Source organism: Carassius auratus, unplaced genomic scaffold (assembly GCF_003368295.1).
Source record: "Carassius auratus strain Wakin unplaced genomic scaffold, ASM336829v1 scaf_tig00001155, whole genome shotgun sequence".
Lineage (NCBI taxonomy): Eukaryota > Metazoa > Chordata > Actinopteri > Cypriniformes > Cyprinidae > Carassius > Carassius auratus.
Genome location: NW_020523344.1, coordinates 910,710 through 931,946, shown reverse-complemented (window position 1 = coordinate 931,946; position 21,237 = coordinate 910,710). Strand labels below are relative to the sequence as shown.

General features: G+C 37.3%; 2 protein-coding genes across 4 annotated transcripts; one reads left to right on the top strand and one right to left on the bottom strand.

The window, feature by feature from the left end:
• Positions 1-1,114: 1,114 nt before the first annotated feature.
• On the top strand, positions 1,115-7,604 carry LOC113069252 (inositol polyphosphate 1-phosphatase-like). The gene is made up of 6 exons (XM_026242281.1): positions 1,115-1,302; positions 2,095-2,307; positions 2,403-2,463; positions 3,810-4,010; positions 4,798-4,972; positions 6,779-7,604. Exons 1-6 carry the CDS (start codon positions 1,300-1,302, stop codon positions 7,278-7,280), a joined length of 1,155 nt encoding a protein of 384 aa, XP_026098066.1. The 5' UTR covers positions 1,115-1,299; the 3' UTR covers positions 7,281-7,604.
• Positions 7,605-9,398: 1,794 nt separating this feature from the next.
• On the bottom strand, positions 9,399-21,043 carry dnajc14 (DnaJ (Hsp40) homolog, subfamily C, member 14). 3 transcript variants are annotated; one of them, XM_026242280.1, is made up of 8 exons: positions 20,938-21,028; positions 18,517-19,834; positions 17,171-17,269; positions 16,974-17,080; positions 16,608-16,727; positions 16,343-16,503; positions 16,144-16,246; positions 9,399-12,252 (listed from the first exon to the last, which is right to left on the bottom strand). In XM_026242280.1, exons 2-8 carry the CDS (start codon positions 19,618-19,620, stop codon positions 11,949-11,951), a joined length of 1,998 nt encoding a protein of 665 aa, XP_026098065.1. In that variant the 5' UTR covers positions 19,621-19,834; positions 20,938-21,028; the 3' UTR covers positions 9,399-11,948. The 3 variants fall into 3 exon arrangements, 2 of the variants coding, with proteins under 2 accessions (XP_026098065.1, XP_026098064.1); XM_026242279.1 differs by having other exon boundaries at positions 20,657-21,027; XR_003279695.1 differs by having other exon boundaries at positions 12,119-12,252; positions 16,624-16,727; positions 20,657-21,043.
• Positions 21,044-21,237: the final 194 nt, after the last annotated feature.

The following is a 21,237-nucleotide window of genomic DNA, read 5'->3' as shown; positions in this document are numbered from 1 at the left end:
TGTTTTAGACAGGGCGTGGCAAACTATGTAAATTAGAAGCATTAAATCGAATTCAAATTTTTGAATTATAGCTACTATAAGTATTACAATTCATTAAATCAATTAAACACACACACACACACACACACACACACGTTTGTTTCTGTAAATTGTGGGAACTTTCCATAGACTTTTATTACTTTTATACTGACCAAATTATATTTTAAATCCCCTAACCCAATCCGAGCCCTAAAACCACCCCTTTTAAAAAAACGTTTGGATTGTCACGATTGCTAAGGTAATCTAGATGTTTGTTAAAGTATTGCTAAGCGGTTGATAGGGTACCCAGTGTGGTTGCTAGGGAGTTGCTATGTGGGTTCTAAGGTGTTCAGGGTGGTTGTTAGGGCACCCGAGGTGGTTGCTAGTTTGGTTTGAATGGTTGCTAGTAGGCCTGTCGCAACAATCAATATCAACTTATTTCACAATATATGTAAATGACCTCAATCATTTTTGGTGATGCAATATATCGCCTATTATATTTACTTAAAAAATTACTAGAAAAGGTAGTATCATCACAACTATGTTTCTCATTAAAGTTACAAATGACCTCTTATCATCTGATCGTGGTTGTATCTGTCTACTAGTGCTATTGGATCTTAGTGCTGCGTTCGACACTATTGACCACAATATTATTTTGAAAAGACTAGAAAATTATGTTGTTATTAGTGGAAGTGCATTGACATGGTTCAAATCTTACTTATCTGACTGTCATCAATTCATAACAGTGTATGATGAGGTATCAAACCGGTCAAACGTGTGGAGTACCTCAAGGCTCAGTACTAGGATCATTGCTTTTACCCTTGGGAGATATCATCAGGAAACATGGTGTTAGCGTTTACTGATATGCTGACGATACTCTATTATATTATACATATATTATAATAGTAGGATTCTCTTGCTTTATTAAATATCCATCTAATATCAAAATGATTTGAAATATTAAAAGAAAATTAGGAAATTATAGAAATATTAAAACTTGATTTCATTTTTACATAGACCTGTAATGCATGTGTGACTCCAGCAGAGGGCGGTATACATGAACAAACCCCGAACGCTATTACTTTGACGCATTGAGGGGGGAAATGCTCTCATTTCCGAGGCGTTTCCATTACTTAAACATCTCCGCTAAAATAGGCTGGCGTCACGCAGCAGAGATGAAGAGTGTTTGCGCTTTTAGACAGAGAATCAGTACACGACTGTGACTTACAGGAAGCGCTGAACTCCAACTCAAGGACACCTAACCACTACAGATTTATTTCAATGGTATGAGCAGTAATTATCATGTCTTGCCTTTGCTTGTTGGGTCTGTCTTGTATAAGGAAAGCTTTCGATTCTGTTCATAGATGTGGGCAGCTCTCTCTCTCTCTCTGTGTGTGTGTGTATCTGTATCTGTCTGTGGCTTTGCTTCATGCATACATGTTTATGTATTTTGTCTCTGTGTGTCTGCGTGTCTTTTGGACCTTTGGTGTCAGAGATGATGTGAACTTTGTTACATTCAACATGCAAGTTGTATAATTCTTAGTAAAAATAAATAATACAAAAATAATTTTAAGTAAACATTATACCTCTGTAATTTTACTGTGTAGAGGACGTCCACTGATGTACATTTGCTTGTCTATTTGCATATATTTGCACCATTCACTGTATCCGAGTCCAAAGTTGAACAAGCAGCATGCATGTGTACATTGATACAAATACACTCATTATTTCCAAATTCACCGAAAATGTTTTCAGCTTATGACTTGTATCAAAACTTTTTGTGTTTATATCACTATGATACTCAAGACTATAATGTGTTTATGTAGAGTCTTACATTATCAAGCTGTGATTTGCAGAAAGGTCTAATTTTATTTTTCTTCTGGGATTCATCATGGTGCTTTGATCTTAAAGTTTGTGTCCCACTTAGTTAATGAGTCTTTTTTTTTTAGGTTACTAATATTTTTACTTGACCTGTTTAGTTCCTAAGTGTGCTGAAATGTACTGACATACTTTAAAACTGTACCATCGCCTATCCAGTATATTGAATCAAGTTTATTTATTATATGTGATTCACAGGCCTCAGGTATGGCAGAGTTGCTACAGTTGCTCCTGAGCGTGGCAGAAAAAGCTGCCAATGTGGCACGGGTTTGTCGACAGGAAGCAGCACTTTTTGAACTTTTGGTACAAGAAAAGACTGGAGCTGACAAAAACAAGAAATTTGTCCAGGACTTTAAGACGCTTGCTGATGTGTTGATACAGGAAATGATTCGCCATGATGTTTGCGCCCAGGTTCTTAAATATAAAGCTTTCACTAAAATCACGATTAATTTTAGTCAAGTTTCTGTTGTTGTCTTGATGGCTAAAAATTCCATTTTGCTTTATAGTTTCCTGAATTGACTGGATTTATTCAAGGAGAGGAGTCAAACAAGTTTGAGAATGGACTTGGTAAGTTACCCCTAGAACTGCTTTGATTCTGTGCTGCATTTGATAGGATTTCATATGTAATTATATTCAAATTTTCACCACTTTTTTGGAACACGTTATTTGACTTTCAAAGTCACTGAAATATGGAAAGCTGTAGATCATCTGGCAACATAAATACATGTTTCTTTGCATGGCAAATGTTGGTTTTGATGATTACATGGAAAAGTAAAATCAGATAAAATTAAGTTAATGTTAAAACCGTTTAAAGTGTAAAGCATATTCAGATAATTTTACTATAGTTGAAGTATGTTATGTTGAGCTGTGCTGTAGTTGAAGCAGTGGTGTAAGAAACTCTGATTTTGTTTTAGAGAACATAGGATGGTCCAAGTACAGAGCCCTGTGGGACTCTCTGTGGGACTCTCTGCACTGACAGACCGGGTTTAGATTAAATTAAATGTAATGTAATCTCAGAGGTTTTTAAGGGCTTGCTCACTACATGACCACATCAATTATTAAATAGCATAGGCAGTCTAAAAGTACAGATTAGAGATGCACTTCACAGTTTATAGCAGCGGTAGGTGATTGTGTGAAATTAAACAGACTGGTCTAGATGAAACACAATAAGAGCAGTAAAGATGCTGTCAGTTTGGGTTTAAGCAGTTTTTATCCTGGGTTGATGGGGGTGAATATGTCATTATTTGAATTGGGGTTATGCAAACTATTTTAAAATGAGATGGGATAAAGTCAGTGGTTAGGTTGTGGTTATGGTATCTGGTAGGCAAATGGTTGCATGATTATAATAAATAGCCAAGTCGTAGCCACCATTGTGGAGTATTTTATGATTGTATTGGAGGAGCTGAGAAATACTTGGCATGAGATTGAAATGCTTGTATTTGATTCGAGGTGTTCAGGAGATGTCCGGGAGTAATGTGTTTTTTTTTCCACTGTTTTTCATACCTGCAAACTCATTGAATTTGCTAAAATTTGTTCTTCTGACATTGAAATAGGCTGTTCACGTGATTCATGTAAAATCCAAGGTTTTATTTGGGAGATGGTTATACAAATCCTAATCTGAAGAGAACTGACTGTCTTCAGATAAGTTTAGATGACATTTTCTTTTCATCTTACCGCTTTGCAAAGCCTTGTGTACCGGGTTAACCACAGTACAGAATTTTTTAGGCTGAAATGTGCGGTTTTATCATTCCATACATTTTCAGAATATTCTTTCAGTTTGCAGGTATGCGTTTGCTTCTCATATTGTTTATGCATCTCTGATGGTCATGAACACTCAAAATTAGAGCCAGGCAATCTATTAATCAAATAAATAACACCATTTGCCTGGAGCTGATTGTGACTATTTCTTTCAGGGGACAGTATCACTGTGACAGTATGCGCTCAGGAAGAGGACACAACTGCTCTGTTGGCTAAAGTTCTGGATGGTGATCAAAACGCAGCGTCCGTCCTGACCAAGGTGATCCACCAGGACCTTCAGATTAAAGACGAGACGGCTGAATCTCTGCAGCTGTCAATCAACCCAGCTGATGTGGGCATCTGGATCGATCCCATTGGTAATGTATTCGTTTCTTTGTCCATCTTTTTACTGTGCTAATTTATTTAATTTTACATCTTCTACATTCAGCAGACTAAAAAAAAAAAAATCAAAATAAAGAGCATCCTTCGTAGAGCCAATATTTCATAGTTCACAGTACCAGGTTTATTGTATACTAGGTTACTAAACAAATATACAAGGTGAGTGTCATTTGTAAGATGTTCAGTTCAAAAATGAGGTATTGTTGCATTTTTTGTTTTGTTTAAATTTAGCTCTAAGATCACACACAAAAAAGTATTTTTTTTTTAATAGGCATGGAAATATCGTGACTCGGCTAAAAGACCCATCATTCACATCCCACACATCCTTATGAAATATATTGGCTAATTTGATTGTGTTTTCCGCAGCATTCAAATCAGCACAGATAATGTAAAGTGTGCAGGGTCAATGTGGGCTTATTCATTAAACACTCATTAAGATGTACAGCGTATAACCAACAACATTACATTTTATATTTATTCCACATTCAGTACTTAATTAAATAGCATAATGATAAAATAAACCAAAGAATTGAGGGTAGAAGAAGTATTTGCTGATATATCTGATGTTGTACATATTAAGTGAACAGTAGTTGCAGAACCAGTTATTCTTCATGTGAAAACTGTGGAAAAACTAAGTGAAGCGTTAACTGGAAGATTTGTTGTTTCCCATCAATGAACAAACCAAGCAGTAATGCTTATGAGACTTCTTTTTCCTGGTGTTTGAATTACTCCACTTGTGTATTTTTGGCTATTTTCTTTTGATAGATGGAACAAGTCAGTACATTGAAGGGAAAGAGGAAGAAGAGCCGGATGAAGGCTTTTGTCCATTCGGTCTCCCATGTGCTCTGGTTCTGATTGGGGTTTACTTGCGGTCCACTGGCCAGCCGGTCATGGGTGTCATAAACCAGCCGTTCAACCGCAAAGACTCGACGGGTAAAGGGTAAGAGTGCTGCTGTAGCAGTGTTTCAAAAGAAACTACTCAAATTATTAAGTACATCTGTAGTATTTTTCTATTTTTTTCCCAAAACAAAGAGATGTGAACATTAAGGAGCATTAAACACTCTCATGTAATGTGAGACTAATAGAAGGATTGACGTTCCAGGAAATCCCTTATATGTACAAATACATCAGATACCTCGATAGCTGAATAACATGCAGATAGAGATGTTTTGACTGAAACATGAAGACAATAAACACACGATTGTGATGATATATGTGTTCTTTAAGCCACTTCAGGTATTTTCATCAGAATGATATACATTTATAATGCAAGGCTAATAGACGCATTAGTATAGAATTGATAAAAATATATATATTTTCTGTCCCATTCTGTGATAAGAAGCAAAATGGACAGCAGAAGCAAGTTATTTCCAACAAATGATGTTATATAGTGATTTTGGAGCAAAACATGATATGAGTCTCATATTTTTTTATGATGCTAAGCAAGCATAGCTATTCCTGTTGCCGGGAGCGATTTTTTTCATAACAAATTGTGAAAAGTAAGATTGTGTGAATGATTTTACGAAGGGAAAAAGCTAAGAAGAGTAAGTGATATAGGCACTTTTTAGGCATTTTTTTCTTTGTTACGTGGATTAAAATTCATCCACAGATTCAATCCTTTTCATTGACCATGTTAAAAACAAGTTTAAAGAAGTTGTTGGAAGCTCAGTGCTTGGTGACGCTGAAGGGGAGTGACCATGGACAAGTTCATTTATAGCCTAAGTTTACCTTGTATTTAAGCTTTAAAAGCTGTTCATAGCTAAGATAATACATTAAAATAATATGGTAAGACACACCAATTTTCAATATTAAGCAGCAAAACAAGATGTTTTGTACAGCTAAAATTAACTGGACGGGTTACATGGATAAGACCAGAATCCAGACCCATATGATTGACAGATTGCCGTGCCTGCTCTTCTTAAGAATTAGGTGGATTGAGTGTTATGGTTTCTGCCTTTCATAAGAAAAAGGAGTTAACTTGTTTCTGTATCTATAGTCTTTGTTAGTTTTGCATGCGATATCTGTTATTGCCTCAAGTGCAGGACTCCACCCTGTAGATGAAAATTGCCTGCCAAGACATCATCTCGCCCTGTTTCTGTTTCTGCATTGGCAACTTTGTCTTTTTTTGTAGTATTTTTAACTAGTTAAAATGCGAAAATGAAGTGATTCTTAACACTAAGAGACATGGAGTCTGTTATGCATGCTTTTGATCTCTTTCTCCACTGGCTCCCAGTTAAATATCTTAAAAGGGTTTGCATGGACTGGCTCCTCAGGTATATCTGATCTCCTTTCATTCCACAATAATACCTCCTGGGAACTTCGATCAACTAGTAGTCTTCAGTTGACAAAGACACACTTAAAATTGAAGGAGACCGTTCTTCTTCACTGGCTGCTCCACAGCTTTTTAACAATTTGTCATCCTTTATAAAAACTACAGCATACGCTGATTTTAAGTCTATTCTTTAACTTGATTTTGCATGTGGTCATAAGCAGGCGCAGTGGTATAATCGAAGCATGCTGTTTATCAGTGTGTTCTATGTTTACTTTACTGGGGGGTGGTTTGTACATCACTTTGGCCAACAGCTGTTGTTCTTAAATTTGCTTTATAAATAAATATGACGGACTGTTACTTTCCACCTCTAATAACCCTGAAGGCCCTAAATGAGAAGAATTCACAATCCCTCCTGACCTGTTGCTTATGTAAGTCCCTGCATTTCTTAATGTCCTCATGTTGTGGTGATTGTAGATGGAAAGGCCAGCATCTCTGGGGCGTTTCGTATGGAGATGTGAACATTTGCTCCTTCAAGCATCGCAGGCCGTCGTGTCCACCAAAGAAAGAAGAGTTGTCTGTGCTGCTGAGCTCCAGCGAGAGGCCGGCTGTGAAGGATGCTCTAGCTGCCATTCCCAACGTCTCGCTGATGTACGCATCCGGTGCGGGATACAAGATCCTGTGTGTGGTGCAGGGTCTGGTGGATGTGTATGTGCTCTCCGAGGGCAGCACGTTCAGGTGGGACTCGTGCGCTCCTCATGCACTTCTGCGGGCGCTGGGCGGAGGCATCGCAGACCTGAGCGAGTGTATGCATGCCCACGTCCACGGAAACAAGGGACACACAGCTGAACTGACCTACCATCAACCGCACACCGAGAGTCAAGGTGTGGACAGATGGGCGAACCGAGGAGGAATAATCGCATATTTGGACTCCAGCATAATTGATAAAGTTGTGGCGGCAATTGCTGGAAAGATATGATAAAAATATTATGATACTGAAATGCAAGAGTTTAGTGTATGCAAGTGTTTGCTTGTATTTTTTATGCATAATCCGATGTCGTTTTTATGTTAAGATTTAGTGGCATAATCAAATATTAATTTAAGGCTGTAGCTCTTCAGGAGAAAATATACATATATAATGCTTATCTATACTATATATAGTTTTAGTTTTTGAAAGAAGCTGGTTATATTTTCAAGACAAAAAAATGTTTTGCCGTATTCTCATTGTAATGTGTAAATGTTACAGATAACATCATGTTTTACAGTTTCTGATGGTCACCTGAAATAAAAGAAAAAACAGATACTAAACTTCTCAGGGTTTCATATCAAGATGATCATATACATTTAGGCCCTTTTATGATGATGTTTTTATTTTTTAACTTAATTCCTTTTCCCCTTTATATTTTCCTCAATGGCTAAAACATATTGAGAGAATGAGAGTCTCACAGGAAAGACATTTGACTGGTTTGAGTTGTACCTTTCAGTCTCATTCTGAACATTCAAGGACATTTATTCATCTTTCAAACCTAAAACATTCTGCATTAACTTTTAAGGCACTGACTACATTTAAATATATTACAAAATATTTCAGTAAATACTGTAATAAAACAATTGGGAATTTTTCGATTCTTCAGCTGTTAAAATACAGTATGGATCAAGTTTTTTTAATTTTTTTATGTTTTAAATGGTTGAGAAATAAGTCTATTATATGCAAGGTTGTATTTGATCAACTATTTTTGTTTTCATTTTACAACTTACAGTAGAATGTGTTCTTGAATAGCTGCTCATGTATTATTTGTACTCAATTACTTATCAAATTTGAAAAGAATTTCTGTGGCTTAATATAATTGTAACATGTTTTTTTTTTTTTTTTTGATGATGAATAGAAAGTTCAAAAGAATCTTATAGAATCTTTTGTAATTTTTTAAATGTCCTCTCTCTCACTTTTGAGTTTAATTTCTCCTTGCTGAATTAAAGCATTTCTTTCTTTATTAAAAACAGTACAACTGTTCACAAAAATATTAATAATCAGAAATGTTTCTTCAGCAACAAGGATTATGTGACACTGAAGACGAGTAATGATGCTGAAAATCCAACTTTGACATCACAAAAATACATTTAAAAAATATAAAATTATTTTAAACTGTAATGACATTTCTTAATATTACTGTGTTTAATCAGATGAAAACAGCCTTGCTTCGCATAAGAAACAGTAACAACTCTTCATAATTAACTTTTGACCAGTGGACCGTTGTTGTTCATCATAATTTGTAACGGTCATCATTTGAAATATTAATGAAGTCTTTTCATTTGAAAACTATTTGTTGTGATGGAAAACTCTGAGAGCTAAGGGACTGATGGGGAAAGTGTGTTAAAGAGCACAGAGATGACCACGGATGCCCTTTTATGTGCAAAAGCGGTTTAAAAAGATCCTGATTTCATTCCCTCTTGGCTTCATGTCAGTCACAGCGAGCTAATGACTGGAAAAGGATCCAAAGGGTCACTTCACACTGTACACATACAGGTCATGTGACCCGAGTGAATTTATAGAAAATACTGGATCCGTTTTACAAAAACAAAACATCTTTGGATAAGGGGCATAGTTCACTTTAAGAACATTGGTGTATTGTATTCCTTGAATTTTCTTTATTTGGTCTTAGAAAGTCTTACATTTACCTTCTTTAAACCATGAGCTACCATGGACAAGAAGGTATTAAATAGTGTGTGTGTGTGTGTGTGTATAGATATACATATAGACACACAAAGGAAAACAGTGCTGACAAACAAAAAAAAAGTTATTATTATCTTAATCTTTTCTTGTTACAGTCACTAAAGTGTTGCACAATGGTAGCACAAATCATACGGCTTCAATCAATGATAAGCTAATTTTGGCAAAACAAATATTACCCTTAAGAAGGTTTATTTTGAAATCTTGAGCAGAATCCAAAAATTTGAGCTGCATATGACCTTTGAAGACTTTTGCACATTCCTTTCAACTTATAACTGAACACATTTCATTATTTCTGAGCAGCTGCTGCGGTGTCTACTGGAGATAAAGGCACAGAAGTTACACTTGTACATGTTGAAGAGCACAGCATTTGAAGAAATCAGCTTTAATATAGGAGTGTTGGGGTGAGAGGCAACAACATAAATCATGGAAAAAGTGTCCTGCACATTATCACCATTATAATGATTGTCTGAATCTAGAGTGATCTAGAACACTTTTAGATCACTCTCTACAACACATCTGTCTGAAATAAACCTTCATGTAACCCCGAATACATTTGTGTCGATGCAGCACCTCGACCAGACTGGTAAAACTCTCAAGTACAGTGAATTTAATGAACACAAGACCCATCACGTTTTCTTGAAATAGCGAGTGGAATATTGTCACATATATAATGAAATTTACAAATGCATTCGTTAAACAATAAAAGCAACTCATGAGCTACTCATTTTTGTTGATGCTTTGACGCCAGTTGATTTAAAGTGATGCATTATTTTGTTCAAAAGGTCAGTAACACCTTAACAACAGGAGGAAGTTTAGTGCAATAATAAACTGTCTGCTTTATTTCTATTATACCACTTCAATTATCAGCTGTGAACAGCAATTAAATAACACTTGCCATTGACAACAGACTGCTTCTGCTGTAAAGAAAAACAACTTTAGAATAGTCTGACAATGGGACTGAAGTTAAACATTTACAAAACTTGAGTTTATCCTAAAGATTCAGTTACAGTGAAGTAATGGAAAGAACCAGCTGGGGTCAACTATAGATACAGCATGGCCAGTCATTTTTAGCCTTTGATAACATTTTCAGAGTTAAACGTGCTGCTATTTTATCATGCACAGTTTTAAACCGTTAAACCCTTTATATTTATGCTTCTTCCATCTGAAACCACTAAATTTAGAGTCACAGGCTGAAAGATCACTGACAAACAGCAAAACAACAATTGGATTTTATTTCTGGAGTCTCTTTAAATGTTTTCGTTCTTGAATTTCTGTTGTGAATCAAGCGTTTTTTTTATTTATCAGGAGATTTAAGTCAAACTGAACAGAAAGTTCCGGAAAGCATCTCTGAGAACTTGACAACACATGAGTCTGAACACGCATGTATTAGCACGGTTTTATGATGTCTGGCTGTACAGAGGGAAAACAGTCTCGTGTCTTCGAGTATACTGTGTCTACAATGATGTCATGAGCCAAAAACATCAGTTTTTGGACACTAATGAATCTGTTGGCCTGGAATAATGGCTCCAGTGGATGAATGAAGCAACGGTCTTTTAAAATGATTCCTGAGTGTTAAAAAAAAGTTGTCAGAAGTGACAAGAGGACTTCCTTTTGATTTTCACATCAAACCCCATTTATAGACTTCTATGCAAATCTCTGCATCTAATAAACAATTACATTTGTGCTTTAACTCAAAATTATTTTTTTTAATTTCTTTCCCTCACTCTAAAATACAATGCACACTGAAGCCTCTTCGAGCTCTAGAGATGCACTACATGAATAAAGACGTAAACCAAATCAATCGAGCTCCAGTGAGCAGGTAGAGCATTAGATGTGAAAATCTTCTGAAGCTCCATTCAGATCAGTTTGGGGAATATTAAGCCATTTTGAGTATTTTTTGTACAATTAAATGTTTGTACATATCTGAAGTAATTCTCTCCTAAAAAAAAGTGATTTTAACAACAAAAGAAATAATGAACTGCTTGAGTAACTGGTAAAATGCTTTCTCTGGATTGCATGAGCTCTACGATAGTCCCAGCAACATTGGGAAATTTCAGCTATGTCCTTTACCGGTTCTCTTACTATTAGCAGATGAAGAAAGAGTCATCCCTGAGGTCTGTGTGGCCTTATACATTAATCATTATGTGTTACAAAACATTCAGCCACATTGTGAAGATTTTCCATCAGATTCACCTTTTCAAGCCTGATAAAACCAGAAACATCACCCAAAAATAAAAATGCCATTATTACCCTCATGTAGTCTCAAACCCTGCCCATTTTCTCTTGTGGTGAAATTTAAGAAGCTCATGCGGTTCATAATTACCACATCTGTCAATCAAAAAAAAAAGTTTTATCCACTGCTCATGCTATCTCCACTGAAACCTCAGCCAAATTTAACAGCCAAGCTGGAGAAGAACATAATCAGTGAATTGCTAAATCTGGGTCTGTTGTAATAAAAAAAAAAAAAAAAAAAAAAAGCTGCAATAAGCAAATATAAAAGGCATAAATTTGGAACAACCTGTGGGTGAGTAAATAGTGACAATTTTTAAAGTTGGGTCAACTGTTCTTCAGATACACCAGAAAATCTACTCATGATTCATGAGTCCTTCTGTTTCTGGAAAGAACGGGATTTCAAATGCTTGAATGTAGGTTAATTTGTGTAAAAAAAATAAAATAAAAGAGATAAAAACAAAAAAGGACTTCAAACTTGATCTTCCTGCATCCATCTTTGCTTGCCCCTCTATGAAATGTAATGTTGCCTTGTCATTCTGTATCAGGAAGCTTCAAAGCACCAACACTGATGTTGAACACAATGCTCAACAGAGGTCAACAGACTTTGTCCTGGTTTAGATGGCCAAGTATCAGGTCAAAACACGGCAACAGACAACAATCCATCTCTACACAACATTGCATTCCTCAGCGCTGGAATGGCTTGCGAACTTTCTTGCGCCGGCGTGGGGGCTTTCCTCCGTCAGTCCATTGTTCGCTGGGTTCACCCCGTTGGGCCCCTGGGCTGAAGAACCCTGTGTGTGGAGAAGATCCCGAAAACGTTGTTGAAGTCCCTGCAGCTGCTCCGGAGGAATGAGGCGGCGGGTTTCCTGTTGGGAAGAATCCTCCATTAGCAGACATGTCACTGGGAGCTCCACCCTGGAAGAAGCGGTTGAAGAAGTCCTGCAGGTCTGCAGGTGAGCCTCCACCTGCTGCGTGATCTGGGGGGGGTCTGGAGGACACAGTTTAACATCAGTAACACACAGGCCGTTAATTAGGAGCCAAGCACCTCATGTTTTTGTTAGTTGTTTTCTTCTACACTTGAGTCTACAGAACTCCATGTGGGAAAGTTTTGAAATATGTCCGCAGACAGAAGACAGTCTGAACATGTGGTCTCTACCTCTATTATTAAGAGCTTTTTCATATCTCATGCTGTTTTTGTACAACCTGTTATCAAAAGGTTGATGCCAATCTGGATCTGAAGCTGTGTTTCTGAAATGCTTTGGTGTACTGACACCAAACTGAAGTACCGATGTGAACTCTACATCTTCTAAATTTTAAGCCCAGATGCAGACCCCATTTTGTACAATGATAAATGGCAAAAAAAAAAAAGAAACAAACAAAAAAGTCAATGCTAAAAATGTAGGCAACAAATACCACTCACATCATGAGATAAATTATAAAAACATTAGCGTATTAAAAATATTTCCAGTCTGGGTACTGCATGTGTTCCTCGTGATCTTCATTTAAATAGTTTCATTTCAGCCCACATATGTTCAAAATTAGCTTCACCAACTTTTTTTTTGTCATGACTACTTGAATACAAAAAATACAACTGTTCTTTGTTAGTTTGTGTTACCTCAAATATTAAATTATTAACAAATACAATTTTAGTTAGATTTTATTTTTGTATTAGTAATAGAATAATACATATAATAGCATAATAACAGCAGTGAAATTCACAAATGTTTACAAAACAAGCGGGAACCCAGTGTATCTGTAGCTCTTCTATTCTTTGATTTCGGTTTTATCACGTGATAGAAAGTCTAAGGTCTTCTCAAGCCGAAGAGATAACTCATCTAATCTGCATCCTATTACGCATCAAACTAAGATACCTTTAAAGACACAAAGCACTGCCATCAAGTTAGCATTTTTATACATTCGCTCACTAAAAAATAAATCATTTTTAATCAAAGACTTAAAATCCAGATTGTTTGTGGTTATTATGAAGCAGCCCCTCCTAACTTCACTTACATGAGTGTTTGCAGGACTGTTAGGAGAGGTGGGGGTGTAGCTGCTCTATTTAAAGATGTCTATCAATGCAAGCAAGTGTCATTTGGTCAGTATTTGTCTTTTGAATATCTAGGGATTGTGCTGAAAGGTGCTCCACGCATTCTGTTTATTATTATTTACAGGCCTCCTAAATACTCTCCAGCCTTTTTTTGTTTTTTTGTTGAAGGGTTTACAGAAATGATGTCAATGATTTCCTCAGAGTTTGACGGTTTTGCTATTGCAGGAGGTTTTAAAGGTCCCATGACATGGATTATTTCCTTTTCTTTAAATGCTTTTTAATGTTTCCTTAGGTGTACTTATATTGTTAGTATGATTTTTACATTTAAAATTTAGAAATAAAAAGCATTTTTAGATCCTGATATTAGCCCTCTGGCTATAAAGAAACTTTGAGAAGGATAATGGAACGGTCTCCATGCAATAGTAAGGCTTTCCTCTCTGTACACTTATCCTTAAGTACAATTTTGCCTATTTTATTGGTGTCCCCTTCAAAACTTGCTCGTGAGAAATGTTATGTTTATTGTCCCCCCCAACATTTAGATGAAATTTTCGCCCCTGTATATATATATATACACACACATATACATATACACATATACATATCCGTTGTGCAGCATAACAGCGTCATTCATTGTAACGGCAGTTTGGGCAAGTGTGCAGATATACTCGCGATGTGTAACAGCTCCGGAAAAAAAGGGAGCTTTCTTTGATCGCTTTCTGTAGTTAAATCCCAATTTAAATAACATTTGTTTCATGCTACTAAGAGAAACAAAGTGAAGTTGATCGTTTAGTCACTGGCTTGATTCACTGATGCATAAACAGTATTAAACAATTTAGAGAGAAAGTCTGTGTGAACTTGAATGATTAGCAACACACCAGAAATCACTGATCACAGATCAGGCATTAATGAACACTGTTACTCACTGTTTGTGCCGGTGCTGTCGAATCCATATCATAAAAGTCTGTTTGAAACACCTGTGCTGACATTGCGACTGAATTATATGTAAATATTTAGGCGGGGAAAGCAGAGAAGGGGAGGTTAACAATTCTCGTTACAACGTCACAACGAGGAGATTCAAGATCAGCCCGGTCGAGCTTCCATTTTCTCAAAGGCAGAGAAAGATAGAAAAATCTCGAATTACAAAGATTAAAATTTCTAGAAACTTGGGGACCATATACAGGCTAGGATAACTCATATTAATGTTAAAAAACCTCAGAAAGTGAATTTTTCATGTCATAGGACCTTTAATATTCACATAGATAATACAGAAAACAAAAATTTAACTGTTTTAAACACTTTTGACCTGATTCAGCATGTTAATAAACCTACACATAATAAAGGACATATGCTAGATTAAATCATTAGTAGATGTCTAAACATTTCATCCATTGTTATTAAGGACGTAATACTATCACACTTCTCTATTTTCTTTGATAACGGTATATTGATCTCTTGTGCCACTGTATCTCTATTTGTTGCTGTCAGAAAAAGATGCATTAACGAGAACACTGTGCGGTTTATGGAGGCTATATCTTTAACACCTAGCATTTCTGCAGACTTTGCTGATCTTCTCTTTGATTCCTTCAACTCAACAGTTAAGAATGTTACTGATGATATTGCTCCTGTAATAGTCCATAAGACGACTGGCAGCCAGAAATCAGCTTGGAGAAGATCAACAGCAGTTCAGACTATGAAAAGACAATGCAGAAAAGCCGAGCGGATGTGGAGGAAGACTAAACTTGAAATTCACTATACCATCTTTAAAGACAACCTTCATGCTTTTAATGTGAAACTAGCTACAGCTAGACAGAATTTCTTCTCAAACCTCATAAACAAAAACAACACTCTCACTCTTTTTGCTATGGTTGAGAGACTGACAACCCCCCCACCGCCCGTCAGATTCCCAGTGAAATGCTCTCAGACAGCAAATGCAAGGAGTCTGCTTCCTTCTGTTCTGAGAAGATCATCAATATCAGGAAGGTGATAAGCAAATCCTCAAGTTATGCAGAGGTCAAAGATTCAGCCGCAAAAAGATGATACTGTCTATTTTTGAAGCAACTGATAGCAAAATTTTGGAAGAAATAGTGCAGCACCTATAATCATAAACCTGCTATCTTTTTTCAAAAGTGTGCCAAATGGTTTAGAAGCAGATCTCTTATTATATTGTGATATCATCAGTCAGATAAGATTTGGAATGTTGAGTATGGCCTCTGAATAACTGATGATGTCATAATGGTCTGAGGACAGAACACTTCTTATCAGGCTACATTTACACTAGTGCGTTTTCGTTTTAAAATGCATAACTTTTGCTACGATTATGCCTATTGTTTACACTACTCCGGTGTTTTTGATGCTCAAAAACTGAGACTTTTGAAAATGATGGGGTGGCTGCCCACATTCACCTTGCGTATCCTTGATGACCGTGTAAACAATAACATCATGCTCATATTTGTACCCATAGATATGTAGATTCCCCATTCAACCGCTCAAAGTATGTAGACGCGTCTGCCATCTAAACAATAGGGAATCTACCTATGCATATCTATGGTTGTACATGCATTAATGGTCATGTGACATGCATTTTTGGTCGTGCAGTGTAAATGGAGATGGTTTCTGAAACTCCAGTGTAGACAAGGATCATTTTCAGTTGAAAACAAGAACCCACCAGTGTAAACAGGACCTTAGTCTGATGATACACAGCAATGTTGCTTGGGCACTCTCTTACGGAGAATGGGAAACAAATTTCTATCTGGATACTTGATACTGGATTTCTATCGAGCCTTGCTCAAAAAGTTCCCCTGTGTATCATCAGCCCTAGGAAAGAGTGGTTACCTGTGGCGGCTGGTTCCACTGCTACCTTTAGAGCCAAAAGAGATGTGATATGGCACACGATGTGTGTCTGGAGAGATGCTTATACGCTGACAGCCTGCCCACTCTGTGTGAACATAGAGATGTGTCTCAAGCATCTGAACATATGCATACAACATATGAACACAGCAACGATCCAAGAGCGGGAATGCAAATTAACTACCAGTGATGTCAAAGACTTTGCCATCCATGAAGGCGAAGTATGTGATGCGCAGTCCCAGCATACTGGATTCAGCCCACAGGTCTCCCTCCTCGGCGCTGTGCCACTTATTACATTCAGCACAGAATCGGGCCTCACCGGGCTCGCGGTCCATCTCGAAGCGCCTGCGGAAGAGACCATGCTCAGATGAATGTAGGAACACAGAGTATTACACAGGACAAGATCTGTATGAAATGACTAGACGGAAACGATGATCAGTAATACGCACTTGTGCTTGCCCTCACATTTAGTGCACATCATTGTGTTCATGGCTTCTTTCAGGTCATCCTGCAGTTTGGTCAGAAACTCATTCATGGACTTAGAAAGCTCTGTAGCTGCCATACGCTTCCTGCAGACACAGAAGCCAAATATAAAAGACTTTCATCTTTCTAAAAAATATTGAGTAATATTAAGTTCAGCAAGAAATGCAATACAACAGATACTCCCATGATAAAAATTGTTTTTCTAGAACTGTTCCACGTTTTCCACATCAACTTTCAATGTGTGTTACAGTCATTTTGACCAGGAAAAGTTTTTTTTTTTAAGATTAAATGATAATATAGCAATCTACATGTCCTTATCTAACAGCACTCACAATTCATACTCTCGCCGAGTCTCTGGGTTACTGACGATGTCCCATGCTGCTCTTAACACCTTGAAGGCCTCGCCAGCACCTGGGTGCTTGTTTTTGTCTGGATGGACCTGAACACAAACAATACATTAAACCTGGACAAATCAGCCCAATCCAGAGCTCATCCCATGTTTCAGGGGAATGATCTGATGTGATCTCACCTGCACTGCCAGCTGTCTATAAGCTCTCTTGAGCTCCGATTCAGTGGCATGAATATCCACTCCAAGAACATTAAATGGGTCCAACTCCTCTTCAGGGATCTGTACCAGAGCAAGAGTTGATAACAGAGTTAAGGCGCACCTCAGTTTCCAGGATTCATTACTCGTCTTTATACAACTACATTATCCAAAGCTACCTCTACATATTTCTGCTTGATATGTCAGTTTTTGAAATATGATGCCAACCTTTAGATTGCTTTGTTCACACATAAGTGTATAATATAATGCTTAAGCATATCGACAACAACAAGCAGCGTCAGTCTAAAATGATGTGAATGTCAGTGGCTTGATAAGTAACTGTGTAAGCCGTATAAAGCACAATCAGTAAGTCAATCTTTAATCATAAAGTAAACCTCCACATGGATCACAAAACTGACTGTATATTATCCATTATTAATCGGATGATACTTAGAGTCACAATGAGAAGGAAGTAGGGAAGGTAATGTACAACTGAGTGTAACAAATTACTGAAAAAGAAAAATGTTGCTAACACTTACTTTACCTAAACCCTTTGTGTATAATGCTTTACAGTTATTCACAGTGTACTACATTATATCTTTTCATAAATAATGTAACCAAAGTTGAAATACATTATAATATATGTAGATTTCTTGTTACACTGAAAACTGTGTGGTTGTCATGTTTAAATTCATTATATTTTGTAAAGGTGCAATGAACTTAAATAATAACATACTTTAACTTGTTACAATTAAGATCACACAACATACACACACACACACGGTCAAAAGTTTGGGATCAGTAAGACTTGTAATGTTTTTAAAGAATTCTCTAACGCTCATCAAAATGCATTTATTTAATCAAAAATACAGAAGAAAAAAAACTTGAATCTTGCAAAATGTTACTACAATATAAAATAATGGTTTCTATTTTAGTATCCTTTAAAATATATATATTTTCTGTGATGCAAAGCTCAATTTCCATAAGTCTGTCCATACACACACACATATAAGTACATAAAATATTTTATACATGCGTCTGTGTGTATAAATTAAGTTTTTACACAGGTAATACTTTTTATACCATGTATAAACTTAGAAATGTATACACGTAAATACTTTTAAATATATACCAAGAAAAACGTAGGTTTTGCTGCAATCGAGTTAGCAGAACATAAGATCATTCAGATCACTCCCAAATCCATGTACAATCATTCATTTTCAAAGACATCAATATATAGTTCTGATTTAAAATAACTTCTATATTATCGGACATGTCTGCTTCTTTCTCAGTGAACACACACACACACACACACACACACACATCAGTACCTTTGCTAGAGCCAGCAGTCTCTGCAGCTCTTCACCTGGTTGCCACTTGTCTGTCCCTCTGTTGGGAGACTCTGGATTCGAGTTTTCACTCATGACGCCTTTTTTAAAGAAACGCTCATGAATCCTTGTGGTCAGGTCTGACACTTTCCTCCAAACCCTGCTGCTCTGAAGGGCAAGCCACCATTTCCTGCCTCTCTCTCCAGCCAGCCTTCCCACAATACACCTCAACGTCTGAGAGCCAGCGCTTAGTGCAGCACAAACTAATATCCAACAAGAGAGTAGAGCACGTCGAGCCCAACGAGCAGACCTGCCGATGCTTTCTATTACAGCTACACTTGAACACCTGCTCCAGTCCAGGATTCGCCTCAAATCTTGCGTCATGCCTGGAATATCTGTCACTTTGGAAAGCATGTGTGCTCCAAAGTGGTATAGTGCAAGTGCAGATGATTCAACAGCAACCCCACAGCGGTGGGTCAGAGAGATGATGAGCTCCACCAACATATGGACGCAGGACATGCACCAGGGGCTGACCACATCTGCCAGGAAATCCCGACACAACACTAACAGCTGGATCCCCATTTTCCTTCGTACGCGACTGTGATTGTGCAGATGGTGGTTTCGTCGCTTCACTTGCTTGTGTCTGCTGGGACCAGAAGACGCAAGGAAGGATTTATGAGACATGGAAGATGGAGACGTCCACGATGGTGTTTGATCGCAAGGCCCCTGTCCTGATCCACTCTTTTTGGACTTTCCTTTCCTTCCCGTTCCAGCATTGCGGGATCTAGACTCCCCACTGCCTCTAAACTCACCGTCCAATTCCATTTTTCCTCCTCTTTCACGCTTCTCCTCGTCCTTCTCTGAAATCCCATCTTGCAGCTGATCATCATTCAGATCTTCAGTTTTGGCATTCTGCTCTTCCTTCTCGTCTACTTCCAAATCAAAGTCTTCATCAGGGAATTCACAATCAAAATCATCAAGCGCCTCATGTTCACAGTCGGGTGCTTGCGTTGATAACACATGGCTGTCGTTTCCATAAGACGGACCGGTCAGAGAAACAATGGGCGGCTCCACTGTGTCCCATTCTACAGCCATGTCTTCTTCCATATTGCTCAAATATCCAAAGGGTCACTCCCTCATGCTTAAAAGAGTCATGAGGAGATCCATCTTGAGCTTCAGGGTGGCAGCAAACTTAGACATGCATGCACTGTATTTAACAAAAATCTCATATTTACAAAAGAAACACAATTTGGGGTCTTCAGAGAGTCCAGCATGGCAGACGATAAGAGATATTTCCAAATCACGGCGGCATTCTGAACCCCTGCAAATGAGAAGAAGAAACTTTAGCAATGTACAACAAATAGTTTATCTGAACCTAATCCTTATATCCTATATATGTATATGTTTCAAATTCTGCACAACCAAAAAAATTCCAACACAACTATAGAATAAAAAAAAATAAAATGAATCCCATTTCCACCAGTGACGTTTTTAATGAGAACATACAAACTTTTCAATAAAGACCTACCATCCTGATTGTGATTGAAGCACTGATAGATGTTTCTGTAGACACCACAGGTGATTTCTAATTATTCTGAAGTGGAATTAATCTGATATTCCTTTAGAGATGTAATACACTTTATAAATGGTACTGTTTTTACCCCACAATCAAAAAGTGTAAATCAATAGTTTTATATAGCACCATTGTGGTTTGAGAACATCACTTGCAAGGCATCACGGTGAGCATGTGTTCACAGAGCAGTTCCCAAACTCATTTTTTAAATACTTTTTGATTCTTTAAGACATTTTGTAATATCATACAGAGAATATTCAATGGAAGATACTTCATTTACTGTTGCCTTCTAGATTCAGTTTTGTGGATAACAAATACATTTTTTGTTTGTTTTTTTTGTTTACACCTATACAAATACACATGCAATTCTTGTTTATATGATTTAAAGATGTAATGTATCAGTATGATGAGGAAGACCTTTCACTGTCAGTGTCAGCAAGTTATCTGACCTACATGTCAAGTCCCACAGTTAAGATTTCTGAGCAATAAAAGAATATCACACCAATGAGGGAAGTACCAGAGGATGAAAAATAAACATGCTAACATCACAAACACATGTCTGTAACTTACTGAACACTCAGTCCTGATAAAGTGCATGAGCATCGACTCTTCAAATGCTGCTCACTGAGGTTTTACAGACGGCGCTCGTTGCTGTAAATGTTACTGTTTAATACTCTTTATATTTGTTTAATCTCTTGCTTTACGATGCTGTTTTGCTTTAGCAGGCATGCTAACAGAAGAGCTCCCACAGCGAGCGTTGCTGCTTTACTACTCTGAAAGAACAGAGTCCAGACAGGACAGTTTCTCTCGGGTGTAAGATGAGTTTGAAGCAGCTCAGTCTGTCTTCTCACCTATCTTTAGCTGCTTTCACTGTCCTTCTCTCTTCATTCTTGTTCACTTCCGAGTACAGCACAAGCGCTGAGACGTCACTTCCGTTTAAGTAACCCTTTACTGCCTTCTGTTGACTGGATGGGCAGGAATGCGTCACGATACGTGATTTCTTTCAACTGTCTAAATATTTAGCTTTTATTTTTCACAATTGGTCATAAATACAAGTGCATTTGTTACAGTTACAGTTCAAACACTCATCCACAATGCATTAATATAGCCTAAAACCAACACTTACAGCAAGTGTTAAAATGCCTTAAAAA